At 55.7% G+C, this 18,683-nt stretch overlaps 1 protein-coding gene across 2 annotated transcripts; it reads left to right on the forward strand.

Moving 5' to 3' along the window:
- Nucleotides 1-5,283: 5,283 nt before the first annotated feature.
- On the forward strand, nt 5,284-18,368 carry AMT (aminomethyltransferase). Of its 2 annotated transcripts, XM_045023776.1 has the most exons (9): nt 5,284-5,447; nt 8,368-8,535; nt 9,835-9,915; nt 10,680-10,811; nt 11,095-11,173; nt 16,435-16,580; nt 16,754-16,934; nt 17,257-17,412; nt 17,733-18,368. In XM_045023776.1, exons 1-9 carry the CDS (start codon nt 5,370-5,372, stop codon nt 17,909-17,911), a joined length of 1,200 nt encoding a protein of 399 aa, XP_044879711.1. In that variant the 5' UTR covers nt 5,284-5,369; the 3' UTR covers nt 17,912-18,368. The 2 variants fall into 2 exon arrangements, with proteins under 2 accessions (XP_044879711.1, XP_044879712.1); XM_045023777.1 differs by lacking the exon at nt 8,368-8,535 and having other exon boundaries at nt 5,285-5,447.
- The last annotated feature ends 315 nt before the right edge of the window (nt 18,369-18,683 follow it).

Here is an 18,683-nt window from a genome sequence, read left to right on the forward strand (position 1 = left end):
TGCACCCAAAGAAAAAGCGAGAACTGAGTTTTTCTCCGACAGTTTATAGTTACCCAGTCCTTATTGTTGCTCAAGTCAGCCTAGTGGCCAGCTACACTGAACACGAGTAAGGGGAGCTGGGCCTCCATTAGACACATCTGATGCTCCATTGTTGTTGCAGAATGACCCAAAGCTTCCTGGGCTCTCACCTTTATAGTAGTTGTCTTTCATGTCAGTCTATGGATTTTGCTGTGTCAACTGGGATCCATTAATTGCAAATCTGCCCTTCTCATAGTCATCTTTCATGGGTGATATTTGGATTCTCAATCACAAACTGGGTGCTAGGTGTTTACACAGCTGCTCCCTTATCTTATACTTTGTTCTTAGTTTGGGGCAGATGCCTTGCACTTCAGGGTCATTAATTTGCACCTTTTTGGCCATCAGGACAGGACAGACACCTAGACCTTGTCTACACTGCCACATTACAGCGCTGAAACTTTCTCACTCAGGAGTGTGAAAAAACACACCCCTGAGCGATGCAAGTTTCAGCACTGTAAAGTGGCAGTGTAGACAGTGCACCAGCAATAGAAGCCGCGCTCCCAGTACTGGTAGCTATTCCCCTTATGGGAGTGGGTTTTTTACGGCGTTGGGAGAGCTCTACAAAGCCATGTTAAACACTTTAACTTTGGTGGTGAAGACATACCCTTATTTTCTTACTTCCTTCTTCTTGTGATGAGGCCCATCTGCTCAGCTGGTGTCTCTTCTTATCTACTCACATCCTTGCATACCTCACTCATACAAAGAACAACTATACATCCATCTACTAAGCAATTAGAGGAAACAGCACAGGGACTGTAAAACAATTTTCTCACAAGCAGACTTGTAGCAGAACATCATGATTTTGAAACAAATCCAATCATTTACTATTTTAATTCATAAGACAAATTACTACTAACTTAATAAATCCAAAACAGCTTAATAGATCAAGGCAACTTTGTCAGGGATTGGTATTGGGCAGGGGTAGGCAACCTACGGCATGCAACCAAATGCGGCACACGAGCTGAGGGTTTGGCTACACTTGCAGGTGTGCAGCGCTGGGAGTTAAAGCTGTCTTCGTACAGCTGTGTAGCCATTTTCAGTGGCACGGGTTACCTGACTTTATAAAGAGTTACAACCAGAGCTTTCACAGAACTATACGTACCAGACCCACTGATGTTAACCCTTCAAATTCTCTGAAGGTATGGAAAACAGGGTTCATTATTAGTAACAAAATGGTGAACTCCCTGAAGTCTCTCACGGGGAGAAAAGCGAGATCCCCTTCTGATACCGGAGAACTCTGGACGGCCCCACTGCCCAACAAGCCAAAGACATGAGAAGCCAATGCCGATTCTTCCTGTTCATTCTACCTCTGCCCAAACCCCGGACACTGGTCTGCTGTGGCCTGTGTGACCGGACGGCCAGGACACCTGGTTAGAGTGTGTTCCCTGACTGTCCCTCTCTCCCATTGGCCCAGTGGAGCCATGCAAAGGTGACACCTGCCTTAATCCATGAATGGACTGCGCGCCGGTTTTCAATGGGGAACAAAGGCCAGTAGGGGATGGTGAGTGGGGGAGGTTCAAGGAAAGCAAAAAAAAACAGGAGAAAAAGATGGAATAATGTCATGGGGTCCCAGGCTGGGGGCTCTGGAACTGCTCTGAATGAAGCCAGGCAGGACTCTGGGGCACGTCTTCTCTCAGGGCCACTCTCACCAGGGCAGCCTGCTCACCTTCAGTGCCTCCTGGGTCTGACCTCAGAGCATGCAGCCCCCTGTTCTCATCATGAACTCCTTGCAGTGAGTTCCCCTGGATGGGCCACCTGGGGAAGCCTCACACACCCCCAGAAGGGCCCTGCATCCTACTCCGCAGTTAGCCGTGACTCGCAGCATGTGTAAAACAGAACATTTATTAGATGTGTGGAACACAGTGTAGAACAGAGCTTTTTAGCACCAAAAGCAGGAAGTTACAGCAAAATCCATCTTGGGGAATCCCCCCACCCAGTCCCAAACCAGGAGACTGACTGGCTTCCAGCAGCCTCCCCTCAGTCACACCTAGTGCCCCCTCATCAGCCTTTGTCTTTTTCCCAAGAAAACCGGTCTCCTGGCCTCCACCTCTTGCTTTGTTCTCACCTCCAGCGGATGGACCCTGCCCATCAGTTGCAAGAGTGTCAGCTATTGTCTGTGCCCAGGCAGCCAGTCAGCAGTCACACCTCCCCACTAGTCCAGTGGCTCTCAGCCTTTCCAGACTGCTGTCCCCAGGGCCGGTGCAAGGATGTTTTGCGCCCTAGGCGAAACTTCCACCTTGCGCCCTCCCGCCCCCGCGCCTCTGCCCTGAGGCGCCCCCCCCGCAGCAGCTCCCCCCCTCCACCCTGAGGCGCCCCCCTTGCGGCAGCCCTCCACCCTCCACCCTGAGGCACACACCCCCCCCCGCCCCAGCTCACCCCTGCTCCGCGCACGAGCACCCCGAGCACACCGTGGCTGCTTCACTTCTCCCACCTCCCAGGCTTGCGGTGCCAATCAGCTTAGGCGCCACAAGCCTGGGAGGCGGGAGAAGTGAAACAGCCACGGCATGCTCGGGGAGGAGGCGGGGCAGAGAGTTCCCCTGCGTGCCACCCCCCTTACTTGCTGCAGGCGGCTCTCCCTGTCCTCCCCTGCCCCAGCGCCCTCTGCCTAAATGCCAGCGGTGACTAGGGCAGCTGAAGATCTGGCCACCATGGTCGCTGCCGAAGAAAATGGCGCCCCCCAAATGCCAGTGCCCTAGGCGACCGCCTAGGTCGCCTAAATGGTTGCACCGGCCCTGGCTGTCCCCCTTCAGGAGTCTGATTTCTCTTGGGTACCCCAAGTTTCACCTCACTTAGAAACTATTTGCTTACAAAATCAGACATAAAAATACAAAAATGTCACAGCCACTCTATTACTAGAACACTGCTGACGTTCTCATTTTGTCGGTATGAAATTTTAGCTTGTACTGATTTCACTAGTTTTTTATGTAGTCTGTGGTAAAACTAGGCAAATATCTAGATGAGTTGATGTACCGCTTGGAAGACTTCTGTGTACCCCTGACTGAGAGCCACTGCTTTAGTGGCCTCTGCTTGATCACAGATCACACACCCTTGTCCCACCACCTAGATACTTGTGCAACACATAGGAAAAATTGAGGCACACACATTATTCACACAAAACATTTTTTAAAATCCCATTTAATCACAAATGTATGTAGATACTTCCCTGTGCTCCCTTTCCTGTGCTCAGCAGCCTCATCCATGTTGGCTTGGCAGGACTGGCTAAACTCTGCAGTTTCAATCAGAGCTTGGCCCCCTGCCATGTCTCCCTCCTCCTCTCCTGTCTCGCTGTTCATAGCTGGGGTCTCCTCCAAGGTGTCCCCAGTGGTCTGTGGGTGGGCATGCAGCTCGTATAAGCAGCAGGTCTGTGAGGCACTACCAAATGTCTGATTGCCATACATTGCATGGCACTGCATGCCCCTTCTCCTGCGGCCCCTGTGCAATGTGCACCGTGATGGGCCATAGCTGGGCCTGCACAGCATCTTCTCCCCACGGCCCAGGAACTCCAGTAGCTCCAGGCAGGAGCGCATCTAAGCAGTTCTGGGTGCGTGGAGCTGGCCTGGGTGGTTGGGCAGGTACACACAACAAAGGCGAGCTGTCAGCTGTGCTCACTAGGGTGAGCAATCAGAAAAAGGCATTTCAGAACCATGCAGGAGGTTAAAAGGTGGGAGAAGGGCTTCCGGTCTCTGTGCCCCCTGGGCAGTGGAGGTCAGAACCAGGGCTGGTGCTGTCATGGGGACAGGGGCACTGTGGGATGGGTGCAGGAGAACTCCTAGGGTCACTGTCACAGAGTGTGGGGGAGTCCGGCCCTGCACCCCTCTTCCTGAACTCACGGTGACTCTCAGCCAGCCAGTAAAACAGAAGGTTTATTGAACAACAGGAACACAGGATACAGCCCAGCTTGTGTTCAGAGCCAGGACCCCTCAATCTGGCCTTTCTGGGGGGTTCAGGATGCTTGGATCCCAGCCTAGGATCCCCTGAAACCCACCACCCAGCTTCCAAAAAAAACCAACTGACTCCACTCCCCACTTCCCTTTTGTCTAGCCCCAGCCAGAGGTGAGACCTCCCCTCCCCCAGGCCAGGCTCATGTTACAGCTGCATACCTGTCTCTGCCTACTAAGCACACAGACAGTCCCTATTCCATCACAGTCACAAGTCCTGTAATGGCTCACTTGCGGTGGTGTTAGTGTTGCTGTCCTGGGCGGCGGGAGAAAGGTGTGAGCGTAGACACCTAGAGCATAGATTCACCCACACCTCGCTTTGCAACGTAGACCAGGCCTAAGCAGGACTCGCTGGGCAGAGCAACTGGGTGAAGTAGGCAGGCTGGGGCTCAGTCTCAGAGGTGCCCTGCCCTGGGCTCTGGCACACTGAGGGGACCCTCCAAGGATGGGGTGTAGTGCCGCTCCTGGGGCTCCATGACAAGCCAAAGATGAGGTGTGTGCACAGGTGGACATATGGCCACCCCGAGCCCAGGAATGCTGCCGCAGGGACTGGGAGCCCCAGGCTGTGAGCACCCCACACTTGGAGCTGTGCTCCACAGCCCAAAATCCTGGGGAGCTGGGCAGGCACTGCAGCCATGCTGCCATGAGTATAGCAGGGGCAGGCCCTGCAATGGGCACATCCCAGCAAGCAGCCCAATGGCACCCTGCGGCTGACACCTGTACGAGCAGCACCAGGGGCCTCTGCTGGGATATGAGCACCTAGTTCAGAGAGACTCACGTGTGTCTGGCTGGGGATTGGGGCTGGGGGTAGAATGGAGGAGGTGGGCCCAGGTCCCACACACCCTCGCTGCCACCCCTGGAGCCCCCAGGTCCCGTGCAGGCCAGGCTCTCCCTGGTGCCCCAGCTGGGGGTGGAGGATACAGGAGCAAAGCACCCAAAGCACCCCGCCTCCAGAGGAGCACGGATGGCACAGAGATCCCATGAGGCAGGTCCCGCCCCGCCCCCGTTGCTCCTCTCCCCTGTGTTAAACTCCTCCCCCCACAGCACTCCCTCACCTTAATCCACTCCCCCCCCCCCCACAGCTCCCTCGCTTTAATTCCCTCCCGAGTTCCCCCCCCGCGTTAAACCCCTCCCCCTCTGCTAATCCCTTTCCCCCGCAGCTCCCCCCCCCCACGTTAAACCCCTCCCCCAGCAGCTCCCCCGCGTTAATCCCCTCCCCCGCTTTAAACCCCTCCCCCAGCAGCTCCCCCGCGTTAATTCCCTCTCCGCCTCGGCGTTAAACCTCTAGTCCCCTGGCGGCCGCACTTCCCAACCTAGCGTGCTGGGAGCGGGCCGGAGCTCAGAGGCTGCGGGATGCTGCGGGCGGGCGGCCGGGCTGCGCTGCGTGTCGGGCCCGGCGGGCGGCGGCGGTGCTGCTGCAGCTCCGGGCCGGTGAGCGGGGGCGGGGGCGGGGGGGCCCCGGCGTCCGGGTGTGACCCCCACAGTCCGGCCTGTGTCCTGCGCAGGGACTGTCCCGGGCTCCGGTCCCCACTGCCCCGATACCCCTCCACGGCCCCCAACTTCCGCCCCCAGATACCCGACACCCCCCGACTACCCCTCCCTGGCCCCCAACTTATAACCCAGGACCCTCACTTCCGCCCTGACCCTCCTCCCACGCCCTCCACTCCTAACTCTTCTGCCCCCGACACCCCTCCAACTTCTGACCCCCCGCTGCCCTGATACTCCCCAATTCCTGCCCCATGATTCCCTGCCCTCGGACACCCCTGAATCCTTCCCCCAGGGCATTCTCCCCGAATGCCCCTCCACAGCCCCCAACTTCTGCCCGGAGCCCGCCACCCCACTCCCAACTCTGACCCCCCCCCCCCCGCCGCTGATACCCGACACCCCTTGACTTACCCTCCACAGCTCCCAACTGCCCTGGTACTCCCTGACCCGTTTTCCCCGATTCCAGCCCCTACTCCCTTCCTCTGATACCAAACACCCCCAAACTCCAATCCCCTAATTGCCCCTGAACTCCCCCTGCTCATCCCTGATCCCCAATGGCCCCCCAAATCCCATCCCTGACCTCCCACTGCCCACTAGCACCCCCCAATACACAACCTCCCCAAGTGCCCGTGAGCACCTCCTGCAGGCCCCTGACTTTGCACTCCCCCCCCACACACATCCTGGCTTTGGGGTAAAAACAAATTTAATTTGTAGCCTGGGCTGCTGTAGAGAACCCCCCTGCCTGTCCCCCTACATGCCCCCCCAACTGCCCCCCCCTACATGTGCCCCCAACCTGTCCCCCTACATGGGCCCCCCAACTGCCCCCTCCTACATGTGCCCTCCTTTGTCCCCCTACTGCCCCATTAGCCTTCAGGACTATGCCCCCTGTGTCCACCTCCCTGCCTCCCATATGTCTCCGGACTGTTCTTTGTACTCCCTGACCCCCTGATTGGTGTGCTCCCCATACCCCTGAATGCCCCATCCCTACACCTCCCAACTGCTCTCCTTTTGCCCCTCCAGCTGCCCCCTGCACCTCTCCTTTTGCCCCTGCTGTGGTGGTGGCTGCCCCGGGGATTGGGGTGAGCCTATGCTGGTGCCAACTCTGAACCTAATGATGAATGTGGACTCTCCCTACTGATCTCTCTGCAGGCAGGGTATGGGTGGGAGATTGGCAAAGAGCAGGAGCCAGAGAGACCTGGCAGAGGGGGGAGCGAAGTGAGAGGCAGGGACAGCAGGATGCCTCCCCCATAGTGACCTTGGACATGTCAATTACAGATAATGAAGGGCATGTGCTGGGCAAAGGGCAGGAGCTCCCCTTGATCTGTGCACACACAACCCTGGGCTGTCTGCCTGGGCACCCCGAATGCTCCCCCATCAGTAAATACAGCCCTCGTTGTCCCCATCCCTCCCTGAGCAAGGATGCCCCCCTTCCTTCCATCCAGCAGGGAGGCACCATGGACCCCAGCCTAGGGCTCTGGCTTTGTCTCGGTGGGTTGCAAGGGCCATGTCCATCATGCCCTGGGGAGCCAACATAGCTGTAAGGGGAAGTCCAGTCTTGTGCCGAGCGTTGGCAGCTCTTGGCATGTGGGGAAGGGGATGCTGCTGCGGCACTGTGCTGCCAGACTGGCACCAAGGGGGCCCCTCAGTTCCCCCTCAAAGCCATCTCTCTCTTGCTGGGCATGGCTGCAGTGGAGGTGGCAGGGGGCGCTGTGTCCCCTGCCCCCTGTTCTGTGCCAGCCTGGGGAACATGGCCCAATCCTGGGGGTCCTGGGACTCCTACAGTGTGGGAGGCAGCACTACAGGGAGAGGTGGGAGGAGACAGAAACCTGGTGGCTGAACATTCCTGTTAGTCCAGATCTCTGGCTCTGGTACTGGGGCAGGTGCCCTTTCTTGAGCTTCTTGGAACAGCCACATGGGCTCAGACCTGCAGCCTGGTTCCGAGCTGGGGCCCTGGCAGCCAGCCTGGGGTCTCCTCTCCCTTCTGGGGTGCCTGGGGGAGCCCTCTCCTATACCTCAAGATGAGTGTCCAAGCCAGCGCTGCAGCCCAAGGCCTCAGCTGGCACAGACACACGCTGTTAAAACTTCTGGAATGGGAGCCCAGAGCTGGGGGCAGAGTATCCCCCAGGCCTCCCCCATCTAGAGCAGGTCCAGGGGGAGGGGCTCACGCTGCCCAGCCCCCAGGGGGCTGTAGCCATGCCCTCAGAGACTAAAGGGGAAAGCCTGGGGGTTCGCCAGCAAGTCCAAGGCGGTCTCCCCAGGAGCCTACATCCCTGGGCCCAAGACATACCTGGCACTGGGGTTACTCTGGGGCAGTGGTGCCAGCAGGTGTCCCTGGGTCTGGGGCACAGCCCTGTGCACTGAGACTGGCGTTGGGCAGGGAGGCGTAGCAGGGTGGGTGGGAGGAGAGAGCCTGCAGCCCTGGACGCGGACCTAGCCTGGGGGCAGTGCGGGGAGACCCTGCGAGCTAGTCCCAGAGCTACTCAGGGAGGGGCTGCCGCTGCGCAAGTGTGGCTGGAGTACCAGCTGATCTGAGCCATCCTCTCCCCGTCCTGCCCACAGGGGCGCTGCTTGGGGTCAGCTGCAGGTTCAGCTCTGTCTCACGGGAGGGTGCCCAAGCTCTGACTGCCAGCGCGGCCCTCAGATGGTAATCTGCCCCGTGACAGGAACATTGCCTTGGGGCAGTGCCCATCACCCTTTCCTGGCAGGAAGCCATGCTGTGCCTTGGACACATGGCTCTGTGCCTTGGACACATGGCTCTGTGCCAGGCGCCGAGCCCAGCCCCTGTGCCAGGCGCTGAGCCCAGCCCCTCTTGGTGGGGGGTTCTAGTGGCAGGGCTGGCCTGATCTGGCCCCCTCTCACCCTGCAGGACAGCCTGAAGCAGACGCCCCTCCATGCCTTCCACCGGCAGCAGGGTGGCAGGATGGTGAACTTCGCTGGCTGGAGCATGCCCGTGCAGTACGCGCTGAGCCACCTGGAGTCCCACCTGCACACGCGCCAGCACTGCTCCCTCTTTGATGTCTCCCACATGCTGCAGGTAGCATCGCGCACCCCAGCCACTGCCAGCCAAGGGTCCCCTATGCTCACAGCCTGGCCGCACGCAGGCCAGGAAGCTGTATGTCCCGTTTACTGCCCACCCGCTCACCTTGTGGCCTAGCTCTAAGACACCCCGAGATGAGGAAACTGAGGGCCAGCCAGCACTGCCCAGAGTCAGACCCCAGGGGAGTGACTGGAGCTGTGGCCCTCCTGAAACAGGCAGGGACTCAGCCAGGCTGCACAGTGAGTTAGGGCAGAGCAGAGAATGGAACCCAGGAATCCTAGCTCACTCGCCCCTCTGCTTGCTTCGGGCACCTTAAAAATATCTTAATACACAAGTACCCAACCCTGCCACCAGGGGACAGGGCAGGACTCTGTGCAATGGCGGGTGGGCTGGACCGGCACAGGGCTCTCTGCAATAGGTGGGCTGTGGGCTGGACCGGCGCAGGGCTCTCTGCAATGGCTTGGGGGGGGGGGGCGCTGGACTGGTGCAGAGCTCTCTGTGACGCTGGGGGATGGGGGCCAGGGATGGCATGGAGCTTTCTGCAATATGGGGAGGGGCAGTGCCAGGGCTCTCTCTGACGGGGGAGGGGGAGGGCCAGGGCCAGCCCTGGGCTCTCTGCTATGCGGTGGGGCCAGGAGGTGGACTCTGCAATGCAGGGGGCTGGGCTGCCGCTGGGCTCTCTGTGATGAGGGTGGAGAGGGCAGGGCCACCGCTGCGCTCTCTGTGATGGGGGTGGAGGGGGCAGGGCCAGCGTGGGACTCCCTGCTATGGGGATGGATGGGGAAGGGCTGACACAGGGCTTCCTGTGATGGGAGTGGAGGGGGCTGGGCTGGCGCAGGGCTCTCTGCGATGGGGGTGGGGGAGCTGAGCCAGCGCGGGGCTCCCTGCGATGGGGTTGTGGGCAGGGCCAGCGTGGGGCTCTCTGCGATGGGTGGCACAGGGCTCTCTGCTACAGGGTGGGCGGGGAAGGACGGCTCTCTGTGATGGGGGCTGGGCATGTCTTGATGGCAGGGCTGGCAAGCTGGTCTCAAGCTGTGCCCATGCTGCAGATGCCTGCAACTGGTCCCTGCCATTTGACATGGGTCACGGGACTGGCACGAGGGACTGCTAAATTGCGGTGTAGAAGTCCAGGTTTAGGCTGGAGCCAGGATCTAGGATCCTGCGAGGTGGGAGGGTCCCAGAGCTGGGCTGCAGCTGGAGCCAGAACGTCTGTATGGCAATGAAACTGCCCTGCAGCCTGAGCCAGCTGCCTGGCCAGCCAGCGGAGATAGACCCTCAGCAATGTCTCCTCCCCAGACCAAGGTGTTTGGCCAGGACCGAGTGAAGTTCATGGAGAGCCTGGTGGTTGGGGACATCGCGGAGCTGAAGCCGGACCAGGTACGGTGGGTGTGAGATGCCCTCCCCCATGCATGGCCAGGAGTCTTTATAGTGCCCTGGTGACAACAGCAGTGGGTCCTAGGGCAGCCCGGGCATGGGCAGAGCCACCGTTGGGGGGAGCCCTGGCTCTAGACCTCTTCTGCCCCTGCTCTGTGTGCAGCAGCAGCAGGCTGGCAGCTCCTGCCATGTGCCCAGTGGGGCGCTCAGCTCCCTCCTGAGTGGGGGGAGGCACTCACCTAGGAGCCAATGTGTTGATCTGGGCCCAGCCAGCCCTGGTGGCTCTGTGACTCCAACACCTTCTGTGTCCCAGGGAGCAAATCACTTCTCCCCTCTGGGGTAGTGACGCCATGTGGATAGGTCCCAAGTCAGATGGTTCATACCAAGTTCAGAAAATTGCCCTATTCATCACAGGAGACGTGCCCACCTCAGCTGCCCACCCGTCCTGCTCAGGCCATGGGGTCAGAGAGCTGGGGGATCCCATAGCACAAATCCACCACGAAACCAACCCCATCCTCTGTCAGTGAGAGAGAGACCCAGGGCTGGGCTAGCAGGGGGCTGCGGTCGGGAGTGAGGGGCACTGGCAGATGGGGGAGCCCAGGCCTGGGCTTGCAGGAGTCTTTCACTGAAGGGCCATTAGGAGACGCTGCATGGCATGCTGGTAATCCGTGGCCTTGCCTGGAGTTTCCGATGTGGGGGTGGGCAGGCAGGTGCAGGTCTGCTTTGTGGCCTGTGGCTGCCCAGGCTCAGCATGGCCCTGCTTGCAGGGCACCCTGTCTCTCTTCACTAACGAGGAGGGAGGCATCCTCGACGACCTGATCGTGACCAGCACGTCGGAGCAGCACCTCTATGTGGTGTCCAACGCAGGCTGTAGGGAGAAGGACTGGGCCCTGATGCAGGTACGTGTGCAGCTGGGCCCCCCGTGCCTGGACCCTGCAGTGACCCCAAGAATGGGATCATTGCTGGGCACCTGCTCTCTCCCCGCTGTACTGGTGCTGCCCTGTTGGTGCCCCTCCCCACAGGGCTGCAGCGCTGGCTGCCAGGGGGCAGAGGCGGAAGAATCCATCCCCTGTGCAGGGCTGGAGGCAGGTCCAGGGTCCAGCTGCTGACCTGGCCCTCAGGAGCTGGGCTCTGTCCCTGCTCTGCTGGCCCCGTTCCCACCTGCGCTTGTCTCCATTCCAGGGCCGAGCAGAGGAGCTGCGAGCTGCGGGCGGCGATGTGCACCTGGAGGTCTCTGAGAACGCGCTGCTGGCTCTGCAAGGTAATGAGCCACACACCCTGGGGCGGCCAGCATGTCCCTGCACCAGGGCCCTGCACTGACAGCCCCTTCCTCATTGGGGTCACCCTGGTTCGGAGTTCCTGCCACCCCCCGAGCCAAGCCAAGGTGGGACTCCCCAAGTGCACGGGAACAGGGCAGGACATCCTGTAGAGAGAAGCTGATGGCACAGACCCCTCAGCCCTGCTGTGCTCCCTGCCCCCTCCCCCCACTGCAGGGGGGAGTTGGTAAACACAGGCAGCACTGCCCTGGTATTGGGGGTTGCCAGGCGAGGGTCAAGGCCCATCATTCCTGGGCAGAGCTGTCCGAGAGGTGGGGGTGGGTCAGAAATGCTGACTTGCTCAATCTCTTGCAGGGCTGATGAAACTTGGAATGAAACCTGCCTGATGGGGGTTGGGCAGCCCTGTGGCCCAGTGCATGGCAGGCCCAGGCAGATTGGCTGTGTGGGGCAGTGTTGAGAGAGCAAAAGGTTGTAAAGCAGTTTTTAAACTAGGAGATGGGAGAAAGCTGACTGCTGCAGAGGAGCATGTGGATCGGACACAGACTTCTCTTAGGGGAGAGTCTGATGATAGAGAATCTCCAGGTTATAGTCAGGAGTAGAGGATGGAAGAGGATAATGTAAGGGCCAGATTAGATGATAAACAGTCACATAAAAAAGAATCTGGCACATCAGAAAAGGGCAGACAAATAAACAGGGACAAGTTTTTAAAGTGCTTGTACACAAATGCTAGAAGTCTAAATAATAAGATGGGTGAACTAGAGTGCCTTGTGATAAAGGAGGATATTGATATAATAGGCATCACAGAAACCTGGTGGACTGAGAGCAATCAACAGGACACAATCATTCCGAGGTAAAAAATATATCGGAAGGACAGAACAGGTCGTGCAGGGGGAGGAGTGGCACTATATGTGAAAGAAAATGTAGATTCAAATGAAGTAAAAATCTTAAGCGAATCCACATTGTCCATAGAATCTCTATGGATAGAAATTTCATGCTCTAATAAAAATATAACATTAGGGATCTATCATCAACCATCTGAGCAGGACAGTAATAGTGATGATGAAATGCTAAGGGAAATTAGCGAGGCTATCAAAATTAAGAACCCAATAATAGTGGGGGATTTCAATTATCCCCATATTGACTGGGAACATTTCACTTCAGGATGAAATGTAGAGATAAAATTTCTCGATACTTTAAATGACTGCTTCATGGAGCAGCTGGTACGGGAACCCACAAGGGGAGAGGCAACTCTAGATTTAATCCTGAGTGGAGCGCAGGAGCTGGTTCAAGAGGTAACTATAGCAGGACCGCTTGCAAATAGTGACCATAATATAATAACATTTAACATCCCTGTGGTGGGAAGAACATCTCAACAGCCCAACACTGTGGCATTTAATTTCAAAAGGGGGAATTATACAAAAATGAGGGGGTTAGTTAAACAAAAGTTAAAAGGTACAGTGAAATCCCTGCAAACAGCATGGGCACTTTTTAAAGACACCATAATAGAGGCCCAAGTTCAATGTATACCCCAAATTAAGAAACACAGTAAAAGAACTAAAAAAGAGCCACTGTGGCTTAACAATCATGTAAAAGAAGCGGTGAGAGATAAAAAGACTTCCTTTAAAAAGTGGAAGTCAAATAGTGAGGCAAATAGAAAGGAGCATAAACACTGCCAAATTAAGTGCAAGAGCATAATAAGAAAAGCCAAAGAGGAGTTTGAAGAACGGCTAACCAAAAACTCCAAAGGTAATAACAAAATTTTCTTTAAGTACATCAGAAGCAGGAAGCCTGCTAAACAACCAGTGGGGCCCCTTGACGATCGAAATACAAAAGGAGCGCTTAAAGACGATAAAGTCATTGCGGAGAAACTAAATGGATTCTTTGCTTCAGTCTTCACGGCTGAAGATGTTAGGGAGATTCCCAAACCTGAGCTGGCTTTAATCTGTGACAGTTCCTCAGATTTGTCACCTACAAAAGTGTCACTAGAGGATGTTTTGGAATTAATTGATAAACTCAACATTAACAAGTCACCAGGACCCGATGGCATTCACCCAAGAGTTCTGAAAGAACTCAAATGTGAAGTTGCGGAACTATTAACTAAGGTTTATAACCTGTCCTTTAAATCGGCTTCGGTACCCAATGACTGGAAGTTAGCTAATGTAACGCCAATATTTAAAAAGGGCTCTAGAGGTGATCCTGGCAATTACAGACCGGTAAGTCTAACGTTGGTACCGGGCAAATTAGTTGAAACAATAGTTAAGAATAAAATTGTCAGACACATAGAAAAACATAAACTGTTGAGCAACAGTCAACATGGTTTCTGTAAAGGGAAATCATGTCTTACTAATCTATTAGAGTTCTTTGAAGGGGTCAACAAACATATGGACAAGGGGGATCCAGTGGACATAGTGTACTTAGATTTCCAGAAAGCCTTTGACAAGGTCCCTCACCAAAGGCTCTTACATAAATTAAGCTGTCATGGGATAAAAGGGAAGGTCCTTTCATGGACTGAGAACTGGTTAAAAGACACGGAACCAAAGGGTAGGCATTAATGGTAAATTCTCAGAATGGAGAGGGGTAACTAATGGTGTTCCCCAAGGATCAGTCCTAGGACCAATCCTATTCAATTTATTCATAAATGATCTGGAGAAAGGGGTAACCAGTGAGGTGGCAAAGTTTGCAGATGATACTAAACTGCTCAAGATAGTTAAGACCAAAGTAGATTGTGAAGAACTTCAAAAAGATCTCACAAAACTAAGTGATTGGGCATCAAAATGGCAAATGAAATTCAATGTGGATAAATGTAAAGTAATGCACATTGGAAAAAATAACCCCAACTATACATACAATATGATGGGGGCTAATTTAGCTACAACGAGTCAGGAAAAAGATCTTGGAGTCATCGTGGATAGTTCTCTGAAGATGTCCACACAGTGTGCAGAGGCGGTCAAAAAAGCAAACAGGATGTTAGGAATCATTAAAAAAGAGATAGAGAATAAGACTGAGAATATATTATTGCCCTTATATAAATCCATGGTACGCCCACATCTTGAATACTGTGTACAGATGTGGTCTCCTCACCTCAAAAAAGATATTCTAGCACTGGAAAAGGTTCAGAAAAGGGCAACTAAAATGATTAGGGGTTTGGAAAGGGTCCCATATGAGGAAAGATTAAAGAGGCTAGGACTCTTCAGCTTGGAAAAGAGGAGACTAAGGGGGGATATGATAGAGGTATATAAAATCATGAGTGATGTTGAGAAAGTGGATAAGGAAAAGTTATTTACTTATTCTCATAATACAAGAACTAGGGGTCACCAAATGAAATTAATAGGCAGCAGGTTTAAAACAAATAAAAGGAAGTTCTTCTTCACGCAGCGCACAGTCAACTTGTGGAACTCCTTACCTGAGGAGGTTGTGAAGGCTAGGACTATAACGGTGTTTAAAAGAAAACTGGATAAATTCATGGTGGTTAAGTCCATAAATGGCTATTAGCCAGGATGGGTAAAGAATGGTGTCCCTGGCCTCTGTTTGCCAGAGGATGGAGATGGATGGCAGGAGAGAGATCACTTGATCATTGCCTGTTAGGTTCACTCCCTCTGGGGCACCTGGCATTGGCCATTGTCAGTAGACAGATACTGGGCTAGATGGACCTTTGGTCTGACCCGGTACAGCCGTTCTTATGTTCTAGTAGTGGGGTGCTGGCAGGAAATGCCCCAAGCTCTCCGCTCGCTGGCCCACGGCGGGGACTCCATTTGTTGTGAGTCAGCCATACTGAAACTTCCCCTGCCGGCTCCACCCCAAGTCCTTTGTCGCTGCCAGGGTGGTGTGATGGGTTGAATAACAGAAAACCCCTTGGGAACTGCCAACTGATGTGCTGAGACTACTTCTAAGTCTCTTTTCCCTGGCAGCTTGGGACTTCAGTGCCCTGCTTGGTTTGAGCTAGACATGCTAGCCGGCTGCAAACCCAGACACCATGTCTCCTAACAGCTGCAGGCTTAACTGAAAGCGGCTTAAGAAGTGTTCCTGTCTCTAACACTCAGATGCCCAGCTTCCAATGGGATCCAAACCCCAAATAAATCCGTTTTACCCTGTATAAAGCTTATATGGGGTAAACTCATAAATTGTCCTCCCTTTATAACACTGATAGAGATGCACAGCTGTACCCCCCAGGTGTTAATACATACGGTGGGTTAAATAATAAGTAAAAAGTGATTGTATTAAATACAAAAAGTAGGATTTAAGTGGTTCCAAGTAATAGCAGACAGAACAAAATGAATTAAAGCAAAATAAAATAAAACACTCAAGTCTAAACCTAATACAGTAAGAAGCTGAATACAGATAAAATCTCACCCTCAGATATGTTCCAATACGCCTCTTTTATAGACTAGCCTCCTTCTAGTCTGGGTCCAGCAATCACTCACACCCCCTGCAGTTACTGTCCCTTGTCCCAGTTTCTTTCAGGTATCCTTTGCGATGGAGAGGCCATCTCTTGAGCCAGCTGAAGACCAAATGGAGGGGTCTCCCAGGGGTTTAAATAGACTTTCTCTTGTGGGTGGACACACCTCACCTCACCTCACCTCACCACCCCCCCCCCCCCCCCCTCTCATGTCCGTGCATGACTGAGTTCCTTACCAGCCAAGCCACATTCCTGGGAAAGCTCAGCTGTGGATTGGCATCTCCAAGTTCATTGTTAGTTTAAGTGTTTCTTGATTGGGCACTTACTGAGAATAGTCTTTTCTCAGGAAGCTGACCAACTGCTTCACTGAGGCTAGTTAAGATTAAACAAGTACAAAGCCAATATTCATAACTTCAAATACAAAAATGATACATGCATACAAATAGGATGAATATATTCAGTAGATCATAACCTTTACAGAAATGTTACATGGCATATGTAGCATAAAACATACCGTATTCCAGTTATGCCATATATACATTCATAAACACTGGAATAAACTGCCTAGGGAGGTTGCGGAATCTCCATCTCTGGAGATATTTAAGAGTAGGTTAGATAAATGGCTATCAGGGATAGTCTAGACAGTATTTGGTCCTGCCATGAAGGCAGGGGACTGGACTTGATGACCTCCCTTCCAGCCCTACAATCTATGAATCTATAAGCATATTCCCATAAAGCATTATGGGGTGCAATGTCACAGGTGGGCACTGCCCAGTCCATGCTCCACCTGCCCCCCTCCCGGGGATGCTGAGGTTCACGCTGAGCTCCTCCCACACTCTCTATGCCCAGGTCCTTCAGCGGTACAGGTGCTGCAGACAGGCGTGTTGGACGACCTGGCCAAGCTGCCCTTCATGAGTAGTGCGGTGATGGGTGTGTTTGGGGTGCCAGGCTGTAGGGTGACGCGCTGCGGCTACACCGGAGAGGATGGCGTGGAGGTACCATGTTGCTGGGCCCGGGAAGGGGGGGGGGCGGAGGTACCAAAGCAGGAGCAGCCCTGGGGGGCAGGGAGGGAGCGAGGTGTCCCATGGGTGGCACAGTGCTGGCTCAGGAACTGCCTGGTGGGGTGCAGGAAGCTGGAACTTACCATGCCTGCCATTACTTGGCTCAGATCTCGGTGCCCGTGGGGCGCGCGGTGGAGCTGGTGGAGCTGCTGCTCAGGGATCCACAAGTGCAGTTGGCAGGGCTGGCGGCCAGGGACAGCCTGCGCCTGGAGGCGGGACTCTGTCTCTATGGCAACGACATTGATGAGACGACCACACCTGTGGAGGCAGCTCTGGTGTGGACACTGGGTAGGAAGGGGCAAGGAGCAGGGCTGGCTTGGTGGGGCCTGGGCACCTTAGCAACAGCAGTGAGGAGCACTGCACACACCTTGGGGGGTGGGTGAGCCTGGCATGGGGACTGGAGGCTGGTACAGGGGTGCCAGCTGCCTTGGGGAATGGAGACATGGGGACAAGTGAGAGCCCTTGTGGCTGGGGGGGGGGGGGGGGACAGGTTGTGGGGCACTTGGTGTGTGGGGGACTGGAGCATGGTGGGTGGGTCAGGGTTTGGAGCGCTGCTGATGTGGGGGAGGGGTGCCCCACCCCCTAACTTGGCCTGTCTTGCTGCCTGCAGGGAAGCGGCGCCGGGTGGCCATGGATTTCCCTGGTGCCCGGGTCATTGTGCCCCAGATCAAAGAGAAGGTTAAGCGCAAGCGCGTGGGGCTGATTTCCACAGGCCCCCCCATCCGGCCACACATGCCCATCCTGAGCCCGGAGGGCAGGCCCATTGGTAGGTGGGGTGTGCAGAAGAGTGGCCCTTGGGGGGGTGCTTGGGCTTGGCTACCCCTTCATTAGCCCACTTGCACTGGCCTCCCTTCCCGTTGCTGTGCCACAGCCCAGGGGGCAGGACCCTGACACTGGCACGCTTGGCGTGGCCATCTCCCTGTGTGACAAGCTCCAACCTGCAAAGCTCACAAACTGGGCCCCATGTCAAGGAGGATGGAACAGCTGCATGTGTGGGGTCTGCCCACCTGGGCCCTAGCAGTGGTGGGGGGCTGGCTGGCACGGCTGTGCCCACGCTAACCCACCACTTGTGCTTGCTGTGCCCAGGCGAAGTGACCAGCGGCTGCCCCTCTCCCTGCCTGAAGAAGAACGTGGCCATGGGCTATGTGGAGGGCGAGCAGAGCCGGGTGGGCACGGTACTGGCAGTGGAGGTGCGGAAGAAGAGCTGCCCTGCCCTGGTCACCAGGATGCCCTTTGTGCCCACCCGCTACCACACGCTCAAGTGAGATGTCACTGGCAGCCACGCCTCCCCTCCACCCCAACCAATCAGCATGCAGCTCTCTGCCCCACATGAGAAGCCATGTCCCCAATCGGGACAGCCTGGCCCCACAGTGCCACCCATCCAAGCAAGGCTGGGCCCCACTGGGGCCAGAGAGCCAAAGTCCAGCCATGTGCTGCCCAGCCAATGCCAAGGGCATGTGCCAGGTGCCTTCCAGCCCCATCTGAGGCCGATGCCAAACCAGGCCAGTCTGTTGGTTTTCTGGGGCCGGGGGGGGGGGGGGGCAGCCTCTGAGCTGTGCCCCCAGTGTCCAGACATGCTATGGCCTGCTGCATGTAAGCCAAATGCTGCCAGGCAATGGGCTAGCAAGGTGAGAGCCCCTCTGCTGCCCTAACCCGCCTGGGCATCCCCCCATTTTTGTAATTGGGCTGTGATTGTCCATTAAAGACCCCACCCCGACTCCACTCGTGCTCTGCCGCTTGTCTTTACTCACGCTAGGGTCCCCTGCTGGCCTTGAGCCCATAACCCCCAGTGGGGCCTGCCAGGGGCAGTGGCAGAGCTGGGGAGAACAGCTCAGCCCACTGGAGACCTAGCCCTTGCACTGGGGTGGCACATGCCACCTGGCCCTGCAGGTGGCAGGGCCAGCACACTTCCCCCTCCCATGAGAAAGGGGGAGAGACTGGGCACACTGGGGCTGTGGGTGAACCAGGGTGCCTAGGGCCAGCCCTGTGCCAGCAGGGCCCAGCCACAGGCCTGTTTGAAAACAGTTGTGGGGGCAT

The sequence above is a fragment of the Mauremys mutica genome, chromosome 7, assembly GCF_020497125.1.
Source record: "Mauremys mutica isolate MM-2020 ecotype Southern chromosome 7, ASM2049712v1, whole genome shotgun sequence".
In the NCBI taxonomy this organism is placed as follows: Eukaryota; Metazoa; Chordata; order Testudines; family Geoemydidae; genus Mauremys; species Mauremys mutica.

Excerpts from the sequence above, each read along its gene's own strand:
- AMT (XM_045023776.1), top strand. The coding sequence starts at position 5,370 with ATGCTGCGGGCGGGCGGCCGGGCTGCGCTGCGTGTCGGGCCCGGCGGG. Across the intron at positions 5,448-8,367 it reads GCTGCTGCAGCTCCGGGCCG|GACAGCCTGAAGCAGACGCC; the intron begins GTGAGCGGGGGC and ends CTCACCCTGCAG. Across the intron at positions 16,581-16,753 it reads CCGGAGAGGATGGCGTGGAG|ATCTCGGTGCCCGTGGGGCG; the intron begins GTACCATGTTGC and ends TACTTGGCTCAG.